Below are 22,742 nucleotides of genomic sequence, written 5' to 3'. Positions count from 1 at the left end.
CTGCCCATGTTTCCTTCCCATTACTATGTTGCCTCTGCCCAATTGCTATACAGCTTAAGAGAGATTTCCCAGTGTTCTCTATCTAGCACAGTGGAATCACATCAGAATCACGCGGTGTCCATCAGATGAACGGGAGAAGCACTGGCAAGCCATGGTGATGCCAGTTTAACCAAAGGGACACCTCCAGGTTTTAGCCTCTGCAACCATGCCCAGGGATCAGTACTAAAAATCTGGTACTTGTAGGGTCAACCCCATCAGCACATCCTTCAGTGGGTAAAAACCCAAATCATACTACTTCATACTGTGCTACTATATGGGGTGGGTCAGGGCTGGAGTTGTTCTCTGCCCCTGAGACTACCGTATGTTCCCTGATGTGTCCCGGGTCTAACAAGTGGCATTCTTCAACATCCTTCCTGATTTGAGCTGCAGTTTTCCCAAGGACCTGAGCCCTGGTCCCCAAGCCATTTACTGGGGACTCCCGCTAGGTAAACCCTTCTCTCTGTACCCCAAATGGGTGACTGCAGCCCTGTTCCCATGTGAATAAATTTCCCTAGAGTCGTTTCCATGACCTGCCTGGCACCAAATGTTACCATAGTTCAGAGATTCTCCACGTTAGCCCAGATGTCCTGTCATGTATGTGCTGGCCACTCTTTGTAGGGATGGAGGGAGCAGTCTTCCGAGGTTCACTATTGAAGCCCCGCCTTGCCACCCGGTGAAGTCCTGAAGCACACCACTGGGCTTCCAACACCGGCTGTGTATATGCTGACTGCTGTTCAAAAACACTGTCTTTTAAAATACTTATTATCTAACAAAGTTAACCAAGTCCCTGGGACTTAGGGTATTGTCCCTAATCTGAGATGACCCTTCTCCTTATTCTGAAGAGATCAGTGTTAGGAAGCTTTGTCTCTCCTGCCCATTCATTCACAAACCAGAATCTCAGCTGGTCAGAGCTCTTTATCTGATTGGGTGGGGGAGCCAAACCTCCCTTCCTGAAAGGTCTGAGTGATGGTGGTCCTGTTGACTCAAGTTCTCCACTTTCCAGTGTCTCCTTAAACAATGCTTTATAGTCACTTCACTTTGTGAAGGCACTACTTTCTTGGTTGGTGTTCACTAAACTTACTGTGGTAGTTGTATTGCAACATATGTATGTCAAATAATTATGCTGTATACCTCATATTTACACAGCGCTGTATGTCAATTGTATCTCAATAAAACTGATAAAAACTACTTTTTAAAATGAGTTTTTTTACTGGACTCCAAAACTACAGTTTAATAAAGGCAGTCAGTCTAAACAATTTGATTTAACAAGAACATTAGTATTATAGTAAAAAAAAAAAAAGTTAACTTTGCAGGTCACTATTTCTATCACATAGATTTATCATGTAGTTATTAATCAAAAAAAGATCCTGTCGCCCTGGCTGGTGTGGCTCAGTGGGTTGAGCGCTGGCTGTGAACGGAAAGGTCACTGGTTCAATGCCCTGTCAGGGCACATGCCTGGGTTTCTGGCCAGGTCCCCAGTGGGGGGCACAAGAGACAACCGATTGTTTCTCTCCACATCAATGTCTCTCTTTCTCCCTCCCTTCCCCTCCTTCTAAAAACAAATAAATAAAATGTTTTTTAAAATCCTGTACATACCCGTGCAGATTTTACACCTGTTCCAGAGCCCTGCTATTTAAGCAGGACAGTGTCCAATGGGACCAGCAGAGCCCATTTTTGGCGCTCGTGTGGAATCCTACTAAACAGCAAAAGCTTGTTTCTCCAAAGACTCTGTCTTATGCTGTTACAGGCCTTCAAGCTTTGCACTTGACTTGGGTGTTCACGATCACTTGATACTTTGGGGTGGAAAAGAAACTTTGTAATAGTCAGCTTAGGGAAAATAGCTACAGTGAGGTTAACTAAACAAGGCCCATCCAGCATTTACTATCTAGATTGCATGTTGAGAGCAGGAATTAGGGAAAGAGCTCATTTTGTGGTTATAAGCATGCATTTCAACGTCTTTATTCCCGAGCTTCTAAGCGAAAGTTCCGATCCATTTGAAGGTGAGCACTGCCCCCTGGTGGAAGTAGAAGGACAGGGGCAAGAGCAGTTAATGTGGGATTGCAGGCTGTGATGCTGATAAAGGAGTAACCATTCACCTTAACTTAGGCTTCTCTCCTTTTTTGACACAAACGTTCTTTTGGAAACATTGTCTTCACACGTGCAGGGTGAAGGCACGTTACACCCATAACTTGTATTATTATTATTATTATTATTATTATTATTATTATTATTATTATTATTATTTACAGTTAATAATCGGGTACTGAAGAGATTTATCATTCCTTTTATAATAGTCCAATTCTTCAATATTTTGATTCAATAACTCAGTAACATTAAAAGAATGATTCTACACTTTACGTGACACGTTAAATACTGTTGACGACAACACTGAAAGTGGGCATGTGTATCAGCGTGGCTCATTTAGAGTGTATCTAAACTGCGCTCGTGGTGACAGGATCTCGTGGCGTCTTCACACGTCACGCCACGTCTTTACCTGCATGTGCCCGGTGACTCTGAGCAACTGGTTTAAGGTTTCTGGGTCCCAGCTGCCTCACCTGCCAAATAAAGGGGTGAGACTAGGCACTATCTAAGGCTCTTTGCAGCGAAGAAAGGTCGTACAACTGTGCCCAGAAGCAGCATGTAAAGGCCACGTGACTGCTGGTGACAAGTAGCAGCTGACCAGTCTTCAGGCTGCTGGTGCCAGCACAGTTCCAGGAGACGCCCAGACAGTGCTGGCGACAAAATGACTTTACACCTGACGCCACCCCCAAGCCTGAAAGCAGTCCCTCCTGCCCGGCCCCTGCTTCCCCCCGCCCCCAACCTCTGCTTCAAGAGGAAATTTCTCAGGTCACTTCTTGCTCACCTCGCCTTCCTTCTCAGCTTGACCTCCCCAGGGCCCCCTACACACACACACCCGTTTGTAACACAATAACAACAGCAATAACAATGATGTCGGCCCTTCGGGGACAGTGTTTTCATTCGCTAGACATTCCGCTAAGCGTGATCTCCTTTGGTGCCTCAACAAACTGATCTGGTGGAAACATTTTTAATCCACATTTTCACAACGATCTGGGCCCTTTCTGCAAGCCTCTCTGGGCTCAATCTAAAAGATATTTTTTAATATCATGAACTGTTTCATGTACTTTTCTCCCGAAGTGGCCTAGCAACTTTTCTGTGGGAAACTGACCATTCATCCGCTGTTTCCATTCCCGTCTCTCTCCCCACCCCCACATCTCCTCCTACCTCCCGTCCCTCCCCTGTCTCCTCTCCCTCTTCTCCCTCCATTCATCCTTCACTGCCCCCTCCTCCGCCTCTCCCTACCCCCTCCCGTTTCCCTCATCTCCGCCCCCCACTCCACATCCACGTACCTAACACACGGCCTCCGAGCCCCAGTCCGGTCCTACCCACACATTCCTTAAAAATTGCAACCGTATCTTTTTCATCTCTGCACTTAGTTAGCATCACGTCTTTATTTTTGCACTTAGCATTGAACACCAGACACAGTGGCTGTACGTGTTTAATAAACGAATCAGTCAATATTCACATTATTGTTCATGGTAATTAGCAGATTTTATCATCCTGGTAAGACGAAAGAGGTTACCAGGATCGTATTTTTTTAAATATCATGGTTTTTTATTCTAATGGGATGAAATACATGTTTCTCTTGGTAATGGTTCTTCATATACCTTTGTGGTCATTAAGACTCTGCTGCAGCTGATAGTACCCTATTACAGACTCACTCAACTTTGAAAACTTTATCATATCCTGTGCCAGACAATGATGGGATAGTCCTAGGGTCTAGATGAAAGTGAAGGATTACTCACTCAAAATTAGAAGTTAAAATTAAAGTAATGAACTTAATATAGAATGAACCCTATTATATTTAAGATAACGAACACCCCAAAGCAATAGCCAGGGACGGTAGACATTAATCTTTTTAAATCATCCAATTATACATAATTTTATGCTAATCTGAATGATGCCATTTTCCTTTTGGCACGCACAGCTCAAACAGAAACATCCCGATCGTTGAGTATAAAAGCCCAAAGAAACCATCAGTGTACAATACTCTGTTCTTCGTTGAAGTCGCAAGCATCGCAGACAGGGTGGACGTTTCTCACACCACCATGTCTCTCCGGTTTTCCAGTGGGTCCAGGCTCGTCTGCTTGCGGTCTGGAAGTGGATCTGTCAGGCCATCCAGCGCGGGTGCAGGCGTGGCAGGCGGCAGCGCCTGCGGCAGCCCTGTCGCTGGAAGTGGATTTTCCTGTGCCTTGGGAGGGGGCTTGGGCAGTGTTCCCGGTGGAAGCCATGCTGGTGGCGCCTTTGGAAATGCTGCCGGTGCCGGCTTTGCTGGAAGCGAAGGGGGCCTCCTCTCGGGCAATGAGAAGGTGACCATGCAGAACCTCAATGACCGCCTGGCCTCCTACCTGGATAACGTGCGTGCCCTGGAGGAGGCCAATGCTGAACTGGAGAGAAAAATCAAGGGTTGGTATGAAAAGTACGGCCCTGGATCTTGCCGTGGACTTGACCATGACTATAGCAGATACCACCTGATGATCGAAGATCTTAAGAATCAGGTGAGAAATCACAAATCTGAAACTATGCAAAGTATTTGAAACCAAGAATTACCTCACCAAAGACATAGAACGACAACAGGAAGTGCCTCGTAACTGCTACCTGTCATTTGTATTGTATTTATTTACTATTTATTTTGCTAATCATTCTTCCTGTTAGTCAAATATAGGCACTTTGATTCATGAATTTCAGTGTAGCAAAATGTTAGTAATTCCATCACTGTTCATTTTGAAGTATATTCATTGATAAGAAAGTATTATGTTCTAAAGTTATATGAGTCTATGAGAGAAAATAAACCATACCTGTAGTTTTAAAGTAAATTTTAATCATATTGGTTGTTACTTATGAAACTTAGATTTTTTTTAAAGATTTTATTTATTTATTTATTTATTTATTTAGAGAGGGAAGGGAGGGAGAGAGAGAGAAACATTAATGTGCGGTTGCTGGGGGCCATGGCCTGCAACCCAGGCATGTACCCTGACTGGGAATCGAACCTGTGACACTTTGGTTCGCAGCCCGCACTCAATCCACTGAGCTATGCCAGCCAGGGCCAAAAGTCAGATTTTTATGCAAAAACTTAACTGTCTAACATTTCTTATCTCTTAAAATAATACATTATAAAGGTGATGCATTTGTTGTATTCTTCCGTCTGGTTTCTTCTAGGTTATCTCTTCCACAGCTGCTAATGCTAATGTCATTCTGCAGATTGATAATGCCAGGCTGGCCGCTGATGACTTCCGGTTAAAGTAAGTGATAGAAAATAATTACACTCTAGAAGAAGTTTCTTATCTACTTACTTTGTTAAATAAAAATTTGAATTTCAGTTTCTTCCCAAATAGAATAAAGTACAACCTAAGAGATTAACCCTGTCCAGGTAGCTCAGTGAGTTAGGGCATTGTCCCAATATGCCAAGGTTGCAGGTTCGATCCCCGGCCAGGGCACCCACAAGAGTAAAAGAATCAACCAATGAATACATAAATAAGTGGAACAACAAATCCCTCTCTCTCCCTCCCTTTCTCTCCCCTACTTATCTCTCTAAAAATCAGTAAATTTTAAAATATAAAATACAACCTAAAGCCCTGGCTGGCGTAGCTCAGTGGATTGAGCACGGACTGGGAACCAAAGTGTCCCAGGTTCGATTCCCAGCCAGGGTACATGCCTGGGTTGCAGGCCATAGCCCCCAGCAACCGCACGTTGATGTTTCTCTCTCTCTCTCTGTCTATCTCCCTCCCTTCCTCTCTAAAAATAAAAAGAAATAAAATCTTAAAAAAAATACAACCTAAGAGATTAAAAGAAGCAATGCATGTTATAAAACTGTAATATGATATAAAGCATGTTATAATACTTCCATCAGGTATACTCATAATTTACATAGTTATTACATTGTTGGGACAAAAATAGCACTGCATTTCTATGCCTATCTAGAATAGTGCCGAGAACGATGTTCACAAACATTTGTTGACTAAGTAAAAATATTAACTGAGATGAAATTCTAAAATGGTACATTTTATGTCCTTGGGACACGCCATTGGAATCTGTGTGGTTGAATAGCTGCAGATTTATCCTCCACAGAACTGGGTGAGAGGAGGGAAGAACGGCCTTCTCTGTGTACTTTTACAATATTCAGAGTCTTTTTTTTTTCTGAAGAGTCATTTGCTAATCTTTTTTTAAAGATTTTATTTATTCATTTTTAGAGAGAGAAGGGAGGGAGAAAGAGAGAGAGAAACATCAATGTGCAGTTGCTGAGAGCCGTGGCCTGCAACCCAGACATGTGCCCTGACTGGGAATCGAACCTGCGATGCTTTGGTTCGCAGCCTGCGCTCAATCCACTGAGCTATGCCAGCCAGGGCAAGAGTCTTCATTCAATTTCTAACTTTCGATGGAAAGCAACGGAGGCTTGGTCGCTCTGTCTCTGGAAGCGGTCTCACTTGTGCTGATGTTCACGTAATGCCTCTCAAGGTACGAGAACGAGCTGGCGCTTCACCAGAACGCGGAGGCCGACATCAACGGACTGCGGCGTGTGCTGGACGAGCTGACGCTCTGCAGGACCGACCAGGAGCTGCAGTACGAGTCCCTGAGTGAAGAGATGACATATCTCAAGAAGAACCATGAACAGGTAGGAGAAGCCTGACTTCCAGTCACATCACAATCCTGCACATTTTAAATACTTTAGGGGAGACAGTGAAGTTAGACTAGTGATGCATGCTCATTGGAATAATTCAAACAATGCCAAGACATAGAAAGAAAGAATTTCATTGCTGCCACTCTGCCTTCCGAACTTCGTCCCCCAATGTAATAAATGTTAATCATGTGATCTGTCAATGTTTTCTCTCCCTAGTGAGCCTGGATTTACTTGACTATTGAACCAATAATAGCTCCCTTATTTGATGCATAACACCAGGCAACTTCAAACCCTCCAAAAAAATTACTAACCCAAAAGTAATTACAAAAGTCTCCAAAACCACAGATGAGAAATTTTCAGACAACCTAGGACAGAATGTACCCCACCATTGGTTAGAAAAGGCTCAAACACCAAATCTGCTTGCCCCCAAAGGAGGAAATTATGGGAGAGGGGGGAAGGAGGAAAAATTCAAATGGGAAATTAAATAGAAGAGAACCGGGGAGGGCAGCGAGTGTCCCAGAGCAGGGAGGTGGAAGGGTCGGGCCATCACAGCATCAGCCGGAGAGTGAGAAGCCCACGCACCAAGCGTGAGACGTCAGGCACAGACAGGGCGCCCACAGCAGCGCAGCCTGGCATGGGCATTCAGACAGGTTCAGGATGATGGCGGGGCTCACTGTCCCCCTTAAAGACACACACACCGAAAGAAGGTGCCTCTGAACGCACTGAGGGTGGGAACACAGAGCCATTCACATCTCCACATCCCCTGAGAATGTCCCATTTACCACCTCACCAGTGACCAGGGTCCCTACAATAACTCCAAGCACTTCAATGTTCAAAACTTTGATAGCAATGAAAATGTTTCTTCACGGCAATCCTGCACAAAACCCCCCAAACATGAAAAGAACTTACGGTCATCAGCGGTGACCTCAGGCAACGCAAACTTTCTGTCCCTGTTGGACCCTGGAAAGCCACCAGTCTCAGTTGTACCAAGATGGCTTAAGAAAGCAGAGATGGCCATCCGTCAAACACTGTGACTAATGAGAAAGGTCAGCTCCTTAAGGAACCAAGTCCAGGTCACCGATAGGCTGATGTGTCCAGAAGTCTGTTCTTCGAGTGGGTCAGACCGTTTAATGATTCTGGCTAGGATGCGCCCCAGGACAGGGAAGCCACAGAGTGCAGGGGCTCAGAGCAGACACTGGAGCCAGAGGACGCACCCTGTTCAGATCGCGGAGTGTTCAAATCCCAGCCCTTTCAGTACTAAGAATCTTGGGTGATCGTCTGATATTAGCACATATGACATAAAGAGGTTTAAACACCTGACTGGGTCCAGGCATGTAAACTGCTTAAAATAGTGCCTGGCATTCACAAACACTAATGAATGATAGCTCTTGTCCCTTGTATGAGAGTTTCATGAGACAGGGATTTTTTTAGGGTGTTTTTTGTTTTTTTGTTTTAGTTTTTTTTTCCAGTGCTTTATCACATCTATGAAGAAACTCCCTGACATTTAATTAATAGTTATGTGCCTAATACCTCTCTGGACTTTGTATCCCCTTCTCATTTAAAAGAATATAACACGTCTCTGGAGATGCGGACCCTTTGTTGTGTTGCTGGTTGCGATTGTTTTAATGAGCATATTGTGAATTCCATAGATGGTCGGCCTGACTATGGATAGGATAAGTCCATTTTAAAGATCTCATGCCTTTCATTGTCCGCTGGAATTTAAACCACAACGTTTGAGACACAAAGCAACACGTAGCGCAAGTGTTCTCGAGCTGCAGACTGCAGGTGACCCTAAACGGCCCCTGAAGCCAGGCCCACCTTTCCCCGCAGGAGATGAAGGCTCTGCAGTGCGCCGCGGGGGGCCACGTGAACGTGGAGATGAACGCGGCGCCCGGGGTGGACCTCACGGTCCTGCTGAACAACATGCGGGCTGAGTACGAAGCCCTCGCCGAGCAGAACCGCCGGGACGCGGAGGCCTGGTTCAACGAGAAGGTGAGGGCCCCCCCAAGCAGCCCTGCTCACGCCCACCCCACCGGAGCGTGCGCACTTGGTTAACCCCTTTGCACCCGCCCGGCCCTGCAGAGCGCTACGCTGCAGCAACAGATCTCCGACGACGCGGGCGCAGCCACCTCGGCCAGGACCGAGCTGACCGAAATGAAACGCAGCCTGCAGACGGTGGAGATAGAGCTGCAGTCCCTCCTGGCGATGGTAGGTGACGGCGCGAGTCAGCCTGCATTTGGGGATTCGAAGGAGCCTCACTGAAACCCTTCCGCTCTCCCTGTTCATAGCTTTACCTACAAAGACGTCTCGGAAAGAGCAGGAAGGGCAGACCCCGAGACACTCAGAAAGAGAGACAGAGAGGGCTTTCTTCTTGCCTGAGGCCACGGGGGGGCTTCTTCCCGGGAGGGTGCTCAGTGCCCCTTTCGTGAAAGAGTTCCTGCCTCAGGTCGTTCAGCTCAGCCCTGGACCACGGGCGGTGGGCTGTTTTGCTCCACCCGACAACTGAGGGGCAGGCTTCCACCGGGCGAGCTCGCAGGGCAGAGCTAGCGACATCCGCAGCTCCTAGTATTGACGAAAGCCTATTAAAAGCCGCAGTGAGCTTTTCATCAGGCAGAGGAAGAGAGGGTGCCTCTCGGATTCTGCATGGACACCGGTAGGCTTTGCATCACCACAGGATCCAGGACAGAGGTCGCTTCCACGCACACCCCGCAGAACCAGGCCGGTTCTTTAGAGGTTACCCCGGAGACAACCCAGCACTAAAACCAGCCTCCTTTCTAGAGTGTCGGCCGGCGGGACCCAAAAGCCTTGATTTTGAGGATTATGGCACACATACGGCCCAGGGGTCCCCTGTCACCATCCCAGGCTGTAACACAAAGAAAAGTGCCATCATTATACAAATGAGGACAGTAAGCTAAGAAAGAAAGACCCAAGACAATGAGATGATTTTGATTTAGCTGCCTTGAAAAGGTGCAGTGCTTGTAGTATTTAGACTGGAGACTTATTTTACCACTGAATAACCCCATCTTCACCAGCATGCCCCTCTTTTCACCCTGGTCACCACTGAGGGCTGCTACCCAGGACCCTCCGGGCCACTCTGAGCCCCCAGAACCCCCCTCTCTTGCCCATTCCCCTCTCTCCGACAACTCGAACCCTGAGGGCCTCTTCCCGGGCTGTGCCCTGTGTACCAATCCCCCCCACCTCATGTCTGAGCCGTGTTTAAGGAAAGGAATTCCTGAGTTCCCAGATCAGAATTTAAGCATTTTCACATAGAAACAAGGATTTAGAAAGTAGTTAGGGTCTATGTAGCCAGTCCAGTACTGCAGTTTGGGCCCATGAGAGAATCCACAATAAAAACCCCTTTTAACATACAACATACATGAATTCTAGAATAATGGTGGCACAGAGCCGAACTTCCATACCTGAGATCCTTTTGTCATAGATGGATCCCAAGCATAGTCTCCTGTATTTTTGCACACCAATCATGGGTAAGGTGGCAGCTGTCTAAACGGATAAAGGTCTCATACACTTTCTACAGTACACCGACTTCCAAGTTCATCCTGTCCTCCTTCCTCATCTTCAGGCCCACCTTTGCAGCAGAAAGCTGTGGGACAGAGATGCTTTGCCCTCTTATTTTAGAGTATTAACAACCTTGAAAGGCTATACCCTATGAGGACACATCATCAAGGAAATTAAAGTTTTGGACAGCCAAGCACACACCCCACCGACACCTTGCCACTTCTTGCCTCCCCCTCCTCATTACCATCCGGGTCACTGTCCACATTCTCGCCTCCGGAGAGCCCAGCACCACCCACGTAATGCGCCCATCAGCCTGCTAGACCCAACGTCTGCCGGTTATGACACACACTTTGTAACTCCCTCTTTACAGCCTTAGAATCAAGTCCATGGGTAATACATTTAGCAATATACACGAAAATTACTTTAAACCAGTACAGTGCTGTAACTGCGATAAGGAGGAGAAATAAATATATTTTAAAATAAAATGAATTTAACATGTAAATACTTGGGCCCAACACCCTAGAATACGTGATGAAAGAGACAGAGGCTTATACATTTCTTTGATTAGTAAGTTTTATTTTAAACAGTCATAAATTGCTAAAAAAAAGAAGAAGAAGAAGAAGAAGAAATAAATTGCTCCATACGAGATGAAAAGGAGAATAAAAGAGTGGAAGGGGGGGGTGGACACTTGGATAATAACTAATGTCAGAAGAAATAATAAGCACCCAGGTGTATTTATATACGATAAGAGGAAGAGGAAAATGACTTTAATTGAAGTAGGGATCACATGACAAGACAAATTACAGGCTATGGAAGTAGAAATGAGGAGGCATAATACTCATAAGAGTAGTGTTGCAATAATGACCTGGGCTGTGTTATTAAATATACCTCTTGTCTTGAAATCCCACCCCTGTAAAGGCATCATTTCAATCTCAGCTTAAGAAAAGGCCTTTGATGGGCCGTAGGAAATCGAGGACTGGTTAGAAAAAGAAACACAGCACAGAGACCTGGGAACACTGGTGGGAGAACTCTGAGGACCGTAGCAGAATGAGACTGAACAACAATAGGCAACCCAACAATAAATATGTAATTTCAAAATGTAAGATTTCCAATATTGATTTTGTATTGGGCTGCCCGAAAAAGTGTCCTATCATACATTTGATATGGTTGGTCATCATAGGGAATATTACCTACATGTCAGGAATGTTCACTGAGACAGTCAAAAGTCTTAGGGCCAAAATGTCCTTTATCTCATGCCAGGTCATCTAGCAGGCCTACCCCTCCCCCACCACCCGTGAACAGGCCCTTTCCCTCCTCTCCACCTCCCATTTCACTGTGACGAGCCCCAGAAATTCCACCTAAGGAGCAGTACTGCTTTTTGCTGGGAAACACTGGTGTGCATAGCCCTCAAAGTGCCTTCATCCCTTGCTCTGATATCTTTTATGTCCTCAGAAACACTCCCTGGAGTGCTCCTTGTCCGAGACCGAAAGCAACTACTGTGCGCAGCTGGCCCAGATCCAGGCTCAGATCCGGGCCCTGGAGGAGCAGCTGCACCAGGTCCGGACCGAGACCGAGGGCCAGAAGCTGGAGTACGAGCAGCTGCTGGACATCAAGGTGCACCTGGAGAAAGAAATCGAAACCTACTGCCGCCTGATAGATGGAGATGGGAAGTAAGTAGCACCGTGTGAAAATCCGGTTTTATCTATCTGAAACCACAACCACACGTCGTCCGTTCACCTTCCACGCCTCCGAGCCTTTTCTCCTTTATCCCCACAGCAGCATGGCGCGTTCGCCTCTTGCCTCTGCAGCCCTCTCTCCCCTGTTTCGTACACCACAGCCTCTTCCTCGTCCGCCTTCATGACCCGGGTCGTCCCGGCAGACACCCCCATTTATCGTCCATGTTAGTTACTGTGGGTTTCCAGATTCTCCCAACCCCTGCCTCCAGTTTTATCCACCTGTCAGCTCATTCCTAATATCACTGCTGCCCTGAAATAAATGTTCTCTGCGTAAACCCCCAGGAGAGAGAGAGAGAGAAACAGACAAGATATAGATCCACCCTGAGTTTTAAATTTGTGAGTTTAAAAATCAAATGGAAACGAGGTGTATCCTCTCTTTAGATGACATTTAATTTCTTTCAGCTCCTACCCGCCCCCCAAATTTCTATTTTCCTTTATAAAAAAAAAACTAACATCTGTCTTTGGCATACAAAGTTCACGTCCCCCTATCCATTCAATAACTATTTCTCACACGATAAACAAAAATATTAAAAAAAATAAACTGGGTTTGTTGTTTTTTACAGCTCCTGCACCAAATCAAAAGGCTTTGGATCAGGAAGCTCAGGGAATTCATCTAAAGGTAATAAAATCTAGTTGTTTCTATTGCAGCAAATGGCAGTCACACACTATGGCAACAAACGGTACTTAAACAATTTTAACTAAAGTGCTTAGCTTGGAACATAAAATATTCCTTTAATAAAACTGTTCCAAGCTATTCTTATAAATCTGTGCTTATTCCCTCTCCAAAAGTATACACAATGTGCTATATGGCAAGCAGCAGTTGAACTTTTTGTTATGTAATCTTGTGTGTTGACTATGTGTATTCACTTATGTTCTATTTCTAGATTTATCCAAAACTACGCTGGTGAAGACGGTGGTTGAAGAGATAGATCAACGCGGTAAAGTCCTTTCCTCAAGGATCCAATCCATTGAAGAAAAGGCATCTAAAATGACCAGCGGCAAAACAGAACAAAGGTTTTCTTTCTAGCCATCACTTCTGGGAAAAGAATAACTTGGGGAAGGACCCTGCCCAACTGCATTCCAAATATCAAGGAGATAATGAAAACATTTTCTACTCTTAAAGATAAGTTCCTTAGGGAAAAAGAAACCTGTTTTCTTAGTTACCTTTTACAGGAAGAAGGGTGTTTATTTTCAAATAAATAAAAAAGTTGACATACAGTTGTTTGCATTCATTCATGACTAATAAATAGTTATTTTGCGATTTATTTTTTATGTATGATTCACAGGGAAACATTGATGGAATGTATTATAATTTTGAATGATAGTTCAATGCCACATGACATTTAAGTATTAAACATTCAGTAGGCATCATCTTCAAATCTCACCATTTTTTGTTTGGGCAAATAATCTGGACAATTTCAGACATTCTCCTGTGCTTGAAGAGTCTACCCCTAGATGGCGTATTTCTGGTGTTTTTACCAATGATCCCATCTCCAACTCTTCTGGAGATCCAGATGCTGCCCAGGATTGCAGGAGATACCATTCCTCCTGCAATCCAGATTAGCTCTGGAAAGATACACAGCGATGAGCCTTGTGTTAATGAATTTTTTTCTAGAGCAAAGATTGGCAAACTTTTTTGTGTGTGTCAAGGCCCAGATAGTAAATATTTCAAGCTATGGAGGTCATAATGTCTCTGTTTCAACCACTCAGCCGTCATAGCAGAAGCAGCCATGGACCACAGATAAACAAGTGAGCGTGACTGGGTCCCAATACAACTTTATTTGTGGACACAAGTTTGAACTGAAAATAATTTTTACATGTCACAAAATACTGTTCTTCTTTTGATTTTCCCCAACCACTTGAAAATGTAAAACCATTCTTAGCTCATGAGCTGTGCAAAGTCAGGTGGCAAACCAGACTCAAACCACCAACACCTGCTCTAGAACTTAAAATCTCATGGCACTGAGGAATATTATGGTTCTGGTGTCTTTGTGTTTCAGGATCGAAATGTATGGCAGGGATATCCGACACATAGGAAATTCCCTAACTAAAAGGGGAGCAGCTCTCCTTATTTCTCTAGTATATGGCCTCAGTCTAAAGAGAAGCTCCAGGGACGGCAGGAATTCTACCCAACAGCCCAAGGGTCTCATGGGAGTTCAAAGAAGTGGCAACAGATGGGATATTTACAACATCCTGAGCCAAAAGTCATCAAATGAAGCAACTACTAGAAATTCATGGGGAAATAACTTCCCAAGTGTTCAACGCACAGAGACAGTGATATAATTTGCAGGGCTCAAAGCGAAAAGGAAAATGTGGAGTCCCTTGTTCAAAAAACCAAGAAAAATGTCCATTAAAGGCACTTAAATATAGTTGTTTTCTCTTCCACATTTTTCCTTAAAAATATTTTATTACTTAGAATATACAATACTTGTAATAGCTACACACATATTATAACATTAACTTACAAATTGCAAAAAAATAACATTTTTATGTGGTAATTTTATGTAATACAATAAATAATAATGCTTTATTAATGTGATTTCTTGATTAGACAACAGATTTTTCTGGCTTTTCTGCAAATTCACTTATTAGGTCATGAAATTTTTATTTTTAGTAACTTCATTTTCAATCTATATAATTGAAAGTGATGTCAGTCATTCTTGGCAAAGATTTTAAATTATCTCAAATGGAGACATGAACAAAGACAAAAGGGAGGGAAAGAAAGTAGTAAAATAAAAGAATGGACAAGTGAGTTAAATAGAAACTACATCAAGAAGAATCTTAAGCTCTGGCTGGTGTGGCTCAGTGGGTTGGATCCCAGCCTGCGAACCGAAGGGTCACTGGTTTGATTCCCAGTCAGAGCACATGCCTGGGTTACGGGCCAGGTTCCCAGTGGGGGTCATGTGAGAGGCAACCCCACACTGATGTTTCTCTTCCTCTCTTTCTCCTCTGTTCCCTTCTCTCTAAAAATAAATAAAATCTTTAAAAAAAGAGTCATGAATTTCAGGCAAAGGAGCTCATCTAACCTATCATCAATGGATTTTAAACTGGAGGAGAGCGGAGGGAGGGAAGAAATACTTAGTGACTACATATTACTGAAAAGCATAGTTGCTTTACATATTTAAACTGCTGTTTTTAATAGCCTCACAACATACAAGTACTAATAGCTCCATCTTAGACATGAAAAACCACCCTGGTGGTGTGGCTCATTTGGTTGGAGCATCATTCTGTAAACCGAAAGGTAGCAGGTTTGATTCCCAGTCAGGGCACATTGCCTGAGTTGCAAGTTCAGTCGCTGGTTGGGGTGTGTGCAGGAGGCAACCAATTGCTGTTTCTCTCCCCCTCTTTCTCCCTCCCTTCCTCTCTAAAATCAATGGGAAGACAAAAAAGAAAAGAAATTTACAACCAAGGCTCAGAATGAATGAACTTCGCATTGGTCCCACAGCTAGAAAACGGCAGAACGGGGATATATGAATGCTGATACATCTGACTCAAGGGGCCAACTTCTTTCATGACTGGTGTTGTGCTTCGGGAATAACGCCGTGGCCCCTACCCACTTAAGAACCATGGGGAAAGAAAAAAGAAACCCAGTTAAGGTCCTACTAAGTGAGCTGAAAGACAATGATAGTGACAAGGAAAATGGAAGAGAAAAATGCTTCTAGAGACACCGCAGACGTAGACTCAAGGCGACCTGCTGAGTTCCCGGATGGAAGCTGGCCGAAAATCACAGCAATTAGAGATTTCTTAGTAATCTTAAGCCTGACTCAAGGTAACTCCACCAGCAGCTAATGGAGAAAGATGCATAAGATCGAATTTTGATGCCAAGGTAATTGCGCGTTCAGTTGGAAGTCACGACAGAGCATCCGAGTGGAAATGTCTGGAGGGTGGAGTAAAGGGTGGGCCCCGAAAGGGGAAGAGGCCAGTGCGAAAGATGTGTATTTAGAACGTTCACCCGGGGCCAAGGAGGGATGAGATCGCCCAGGGACCGTGTGTACAAAACAGGGGTGCCAGGTGCAGAACTGTGCGGAATGGCAAATTCTAGGGCAAGAAACTAGGAATGGAAGAAAGAAGAGGAGCAGAGAGAGACACAGGAGTATTCTCAGAAGGCGATCGTTCCAAACTCAGTAAAACCAGGGTGGTCGGTGTCAAACGTGTCCAAGAGGGCGTAGGAGAACAAATGTGAGGAATGATGACTGGATGGAGATGGGGGGTAATTAGCAACCTCTGAGACATTAATTTCATAAAGTGGTGGGACCAAAATCCAGGAGTGAGTCGGAGGTGAAAAATGGAGGAAGTGAACGCAGAAATTCTTCTAGAAATAACCCAAGAAAAGAATGTAAAAATCTCAGAAATCTAGAAACAGAAGACAACACACAGGCCACGGTCTAGTTCACGTTCAGAAGAAGAAACTGAGGCCCAGACAGGCTAACCGATGCCTTGACTTAACTGAGTTAGCAACGCAGTTTAGACAGAAAACCAGCGGAGATGAAATGGTAACTCGGGAGGGATGGAGATCAAAGAAGAGTCCATTTAATTCTTTAATTCTCACTGAAGACCTGGCCTCCTTCCTGTGGTACTGTGAGACCATGGTCTTAAAATTACTTTCAACACATCTGAAAGAAAAATCATATTATCCAGAGAGAACCATAACTACGATACTCACCTGCTGGTAGAAAATGCAGTGTTGTTGGTTGAATCAAAAGAAAGCAAAGTTTGTCTATCACGCTTTTTTATTCTTACAAGAATTTTATACTCCTGACGCCTGGAAGACAGGAAGCCTTACTCACACATTTGAAATGCACCACTATAATAATCTGGATAATACGCCTCCCTGTCCCATTTCAGAGATAACAGATAACCCCAAGGCAACTATCCACCTACAGAAGTGGACACAGCAGGGTAAAGTCATTCATTAAGAAAACATCACGCAATTATGAATAATTCCACGGTAAGCTGGCTATGGGTAGCAGGGTTCGTGGAGAGACACCCTGCGAATGGGTATATAAAGACAAACCGGGCTGTCTGGGCAGGACATTCGCCATCAGAGCTCCCTTCCAGGCCCCGGCTCTCCTGTCTGAACACCATGTCTGTGTGCTTCTCTTCTGCATCCAGACGCCTGGGCTCCTGCGGGGGCGTGGGCTCCCTGCGGTTGTCTGGTGGGGGAGCCGGCTTCGGGGCTGGAAACGCCTGCGGTGTGCCGGGCACTGGAAGTGGCTTTTCTTGTGCCTTTGGGGGCAACTCGTCTGCAGCAGGCTATGGGGCAGGGCTTGGCGGGGCGAGTGCTTTCTGCGGGGCCTTCACTGGGAATGAGCACGGGCTCCTCTCGGGCAATGAGAAGGTGACCATGCAGAACCTCAACGACCGCCTGGCCTCCTACCTGGACAACGTGCGGGCGCTAGAGGAGGCCAATGCGGACCTGGAGCAGAAGATCAAAGGGTGGTATGAGAAATTTGGGCCTGGCTCTTGCCGCGGTCTCGATCATGATTATAGCAGATACCTCCCTATCATTGACGACCTGAAGAACCAGGTAAGAAACACAATGCCGTGAAGGTCAAGACCAGCGAGAGTATTTAGCCACGGGCACACACACAAACTAAGCGGTCACACACCGCAAGCAGAGCTCTGCTCCGAGCTTCTAACTTTCGGTCCTTCGTTATGAATACTAAAAATAGTTCATATTACAATTCTAATCTCTGAATGTGTCACATCTGGCACCTGGGACAAGGCATGCATGCTTATGCTTTTAATAATATTAAAATATCAAAGTCTGCCCAGTGTCTCCAGCTATCTATCTAGAAGTTTTTCCATAGAAAAAGTTTTGTTTTGTTTTGTTTTGTTTTTTTAATGGGTGGGGGTGGAGAATAAAAGAGGCCATACTTTAATTTCCCATTTGCAAAAGAATTATCTTAGTATTGGAGACAGAATGCCAGAAATAATACTATTATTGCATAGGTTACTTTTTTGCAAGGAAATTTGAACTTTCAAAACCTGTTCCCTCACTCTTCACTCCCCTCCCTTTATCAGATCATTTCTGCAACTACAAGCAACGCCAGCGTCGTCCTGCAGAACGATAATGCAAAGCTAACAGCGGATGACTTCAGACTCAAGTAAGTAGAGCCGAAGAGAAGCTAAAAAAAAGTTACAGCCAAGCATTTCACTCTTTCATTTAGGCTATTTGAAGTCGGCTCAATTCTCCATTTCTATTTGTTCGTTTTAAACGAAATATATATTAGAATGACGAGCTGAACTGTGTATTTTACGCGGGAAATTTGGGGGCTGACACAAATGAATGTCAAGATCGTATGAAAGAAAATTTTGACTATTTCCACTCTCTTGCTTCAGAACAATTAAACTGCATTGTGCATTGTGATCACTGTATTGGGCGATCTAACTGAAGTTTTGAGTGTATTTCCAAGGGTGTCCAACCTGCAGCCCAAGGGCCGCATGCAGCCCACGATGGCTGCGAACACAGCCCAACACAATATCATAAATTTACTTAAAACACTGTGAGATTTTGTGTGTGTGTGTGTGTGATTTTGCGTCACAGCGTATTTAACGTGTGGCCCAAGACAAGTCTTCTTCTTCCAGTGGGACCCAGAGATGCCAAAAGGCTGGACGCCCCTGGAACAGTTTGGCCTCAAAGTTTGGTTTGAGTTGTATGATGGCCTGAAAAGTGATGTGATTCATGTGCTAAAACTTTCTAACATTTCCCAAGGTTTGAAAACGAGCAGGCCCTTCACCAGAGCGTGGACGCAGACATCAACAGCCTGCGCAGAGTCCTGGACGAGCTGACGCTGTGCAGGACGGACCTGGAGATCCAGCTGGAAACCCTGAGCGAGGAGCTGGCCTACCTCAAGAAGAATCACGAGGAGGTAGACGCTCCGTCTCCCCGGATCTCACAGTCTGCCTTCCTCCCAGTTTTTAAAAATGAATTTCAGATGACACACGTGATGTCTTAAATCGATTCCCAGAAGGAACCTGTCAATTTCTCCATCTGGCTTAGGCTATTTAAATGTTTCTGCTCACCTCGCTCAAAAGAAATGAATCCTAAAAAAAAGGGGGGGGGGGTCTAAAAATATCCACTATATGGATCGCAACTGTCTGGCTCCTTTAAAAATATTCACATCCTAACATGGTCATATACACTTTTTCTCCCCAGGAGATGAAGGCTCTGCAGTGCGCCGCGGGGGGCAACGTGAACGTGGAGATGAACGCGGCGCCGGGGGTGGACCTCACGGTCCTGCTGAACAACATGCGGGCTGAGTACGAAGCCCTCGCCGAGCAGAACCGCCGGGACGCGGAGGCCTGGTTCAACGAGAAGGTGAGACCACGCTAGCGCTGGCGCGCCTCCTCGGCCCTGGCCCCTCGTGCTGACCAAGCTCGGCCCTAACACGACTCCTGACGTTTCAGAGCGCCACGCTGCAACAGCAGATTTCCGACGACGCTGGCGCCAACACCTCAGCTCGAAACGAACTTACTGAGATGAAACGTACTCTTCAAACCCTGGAGATTGAACTTCAGTCCCTCTTAGCAACAGTAAGCAAAAAAATTATTTTAATTTTTTTAAAAAATTGCTTTAGAAGTTGAGAAAAAAATTGGAAGAGCGTTTTCTTCCATATGATAGTCCTCACTTTCATTTTTACCTATTAATTACTATGCCTGCAATAAGACACACTTGCATTTTGCATGATAGAATCCTCTCTGCCTGAAAATTACACTTAGATGCTAATTATTGTGAAACATGAGAAATTAACAGATACAGTTATTTCGAGATAGTCCAAAAAGCAAGTTTTTACCCTGAATCTTCTCTCCCACGTCGGAAGGTCAGAAACCAGCCCATGGGGTGCAGAAACATGCTTGCACCCCTCCTGGCCTCTTCGTCCGGCACGCTCCTTTTGGCCACTTAATTACAGACACTTAGGAGGTCCTTTTTGAGGGGCACACACAGGAAGCAGAGCAGAGGTGTGAAGGTCGCCCACAAGGCCGAACAGGCAGGATGATAGTAATGACCTTATTTATTCAGGGTTTGCCCAGCACTTTCACCCACATGAGTCCGCCACAGCCCTGGGGCTTGGGCGGGGCAGCCTCGACCGTTCAGGTCCTTAATTCCAAAAGGAGAACCTGAGATTCAAAGAAGTGAGGCAGTTTTCCCAGAGTCCCACGGTGGGATACGAAGGAGCCATAACTTCTGTCCAAATTTTCTACCTCCTCCGTCTAGACTTGTCTCACACTGCTGGTAAACCTCCAGATTGATCCACCAAAACAGAGGTTGTGGGCGTATATAAAAGTGGGACTTTATGTGCAAATTATTGCAGATGAAAGGGTGAGATGTTTTTGCCTTCATTCCGTGTAAGAGCACAGCAAGCCTTCCTCCGTGGGGCAGACCCTGTACTCCACGTGGGTTCACCAGCCAGAGAATCAGATGATTGAAAGCCGAAAAAGGTCATTCTTTTCTTCGGGTCATTCTACTTCTGGAAAGAATATGCAGTTTGCCACAGGATTATTATTTTTTTTAATAGAAGAGCTACATTCCTCATGAGACAAGGCTGTCACGTGATTAGAAATGAGGTAGCAAAGTTGAGGGGGACTTTTATTCTGGGGGGGAAATGGCAAACTGTGTCAGACTCAACGAGCACAGGCTACACAGGGGGTGGGAGCTATCTTCACACTGAGCCCCATGAGGAACCCACGTCAGCTTTGCTAATACTCCTTTAAGAGGCACGTGAGCAACACCCTCCACCAACTGTGTTGTTCTCAAAAAATACTGCGACATATAATAAAGGCAACAATTAATGTTGGACGAGTAGAGTCTTTTTAGTAAATGTCATTTGTATTCTGTACAAACAACTCTCTTAAATGCCTATGTGCTTTGCCTTCCTCTAAAAGGACACTGTGACATTTTCTACTCCGTTGTCTCACTGATCCACAGAAACACTCCCTGGAATGCTCCTTGACGGAGACGGAAGGCAACTACTGCGCGCAGCTGGCCCAGATCCAGGCTCAGATCGGGGCCCTGGAGGAGCAGCTGCACCAGGTCCGGACCGAGACCGAGGGCCAGAAGCTGGAGTACGAGCAGCTGCTGGACATCAAGGTGCACCTGGAGAAAGAAATCGAGACCTACTGCCGCCTGATAGATGGAGAAGATGGGTAAGTACTGCTTCCATTGAGGGAACTATTTTTTTAAGGTTATTAAAGACTTTTTGAAATCAAGTACAAAGTATGTATGACCTACATCACATGGACCTAAACCCCTTCTCGCGTTATTGAAGAATCCAAGGCTCCCCCACCCCCCGAAATCACCATTTGTCAGTTTCCTCGGCACAACACAGGGTGAAATAATTAACAAAAGCTCTCCATATTTTTATAGCTCTTGCGTTAAATCGAAAGGATACAAAGGACCAGGAAATGAGATAAAGGGTAAGCACAAAACCAGTGCTGAGCATTAATGAATAGTTGTATGCTTCAAAGTATGAGTTAATTATTATGTTTGTATGATTCAAATGACGAGTTCATTATTTACCCTTTATGAATGTGATAAATTCTAACAATTCCTCTGTGTCCCTTTAGATTCATCGAAAGGCACTGTGGTTAAAACAATTGTTGAAGAAATAGATCCTCGTGGTAAAGTTCTCTCGTCCAGAGTTCAAACCGTGGAAGAGAAGGCCACCAAGGTCAACAACATGAAGAGCGAACAGAGGGTGCCTTCCTGAGCCCCAAGGGAATGGCCTTAAGTTAAAGTCCCAAACTGAAGCTAGATTCCGAAGTGAGGGCCCTCTTATGTTTCTGCTTTTCTTCCAGTGAATTAGGACAAACTGTGTCTAGAATAGTAACTTGGGGGGGAGGGGCGGGGTTCTCTGTGGTGGTGTTTCAATAAAAGTTCTTCCCGTTGCACGCCATCGTCACTGGTTCTGGTCTACCTTTACATTGTCAACGTAACCCAAACCGGAGCTGAATTTTGTTTTTAACATACTCTGTTTAATTCAATGGTCTTCCCTAGTTATGAGTCAATTTAGCAGACAAACTAGCTGGAGTCGTTTTCACATTTCTGTAAAATTTTAAATTTCTCCTCCTTCTCTAAATACTTATTACACACACACTAAGTACTGGCAATGAGAATAAAACAGTTAATGAAATCGAATCCCTAAGGGCAACATGCTCATAGAAGTGAACATAAGGAATTGCAGAATCAGAAACATCCTACAAATGGAGAAAAAACTATAAATGGTGCTATTTGAAGGTAGAAGGGAAAAGAGAGAGCTATGGGGACTAGATAGGACAAGTGGTCAATTCCACAATATTAGGGCACAAAACAAGTCTTACATTTAAGAAGACTGATATTATAACAAGTATCTTTTTTGACCACAATAGTATAAAGCTAGAAATCAATAATAGAAGAAAAGTTGTAAAATTCAAAAATACATACAAATTTAACAACACATTCCTGAACAACTAAAAGGTCAAAGAAATCAAAAAGGAAATAGAAAATTATACTGAGACAAATGAAAATGAAAATTCATTGTACCAAAACTTACGGGATACAGCAAAAGCCATATTAAAAGGGCACTTTAAGCCCTGGCTGGCATAGCTCAGTAGATTGAGCGCGGGCTGAGAACCAAAATGTCGCAGGTTTGATTCCCAGTCAGGGCACATGCCTAGGTTGCAGGCCATGGCCCCCAGCAACCGCACATTGATGTTTCTCTCTCTCTCTCTCTCTCCCTCCCTTCCCTCTCTAAAAATAAATAAATAAAATCTTC

The 22,742-nt window shown here is 44.8% G+C and overlaps 2 protein-coding genes across 2 annotated transcripts; both read left to right on the top strand.

Moving 5' to 3' along the window:
• Positions 1-4,166: 4,166 nt before the first annotated feature.
• KRT28 (keratin 28) lies at positions 4,167-13,016 on the top strand. Its single transcript, XM_045836412.1, has 8 exons — positions 4,167-4,616; positions 5,278-5,360; positions 6,574-6,730; positions 8,567-8,728; positions 8,819-8,944; positions 11,705-11,922; positions 12,552-12,607; positions 12,873-13,016. Exons 1-8 carry the CDS (start codon positions 4,167-4,169, stop codon positions 13,013-13,015), a joined length of 1,395 nt encoding a protein of 464 aa, XP_045692368.1. The 3' UTR covers position 13,016.
• A 4,055-nt stretch (positions 13,017-17,071) lies between these two features.
• KRT27 (keratin 27) lies at positions 17,072-21,698 on the top strand. Its single transcript, XM_045836411.1, has 8 exons — positions 17,072-17,515; positions 18,013-18,095; positions 18,704-18,860; positions 19,148-19,309; positions 19,399-19,524; positions 20,918-21,135; positions 21,356-21,405; positions 21,556-21,698. The coding sequence occupies exons 1-8, from the start codon at positions 17,072-17,074 to the stop codon at positions 21,696-21,698; spliced, it is 1,383 nt and encodes a 460-aa protein (XP_045692367.1).
• Positions 21,699-22,742: the final 1,044 nt, after the last annotated feature.

The sequence above is a fragment of the Phyllostomus hastatus genome, unplaced genomic scaffold, assembly GCF_019186645.2.
Source record: "Phyllostomus hastatus isolate PE091 unplaced genomic scaffold, TTU_PhHast_1.1 phas_contig_210, whole genome shotgun sequence".
NCBI classification, from domain to species: domain Eukaryota; kingdom Metazoa; phylum Chordata; class Mammalia; order Chiroptera; family Phyllostomidae; genus Phyllostomus; species Phyllostomus hastatus.
The sequence above is the reverse complement of the archived record's forward strand: the minus strand, read 5'-3'. Positions and strand labels throughout refer to the sequence as shown.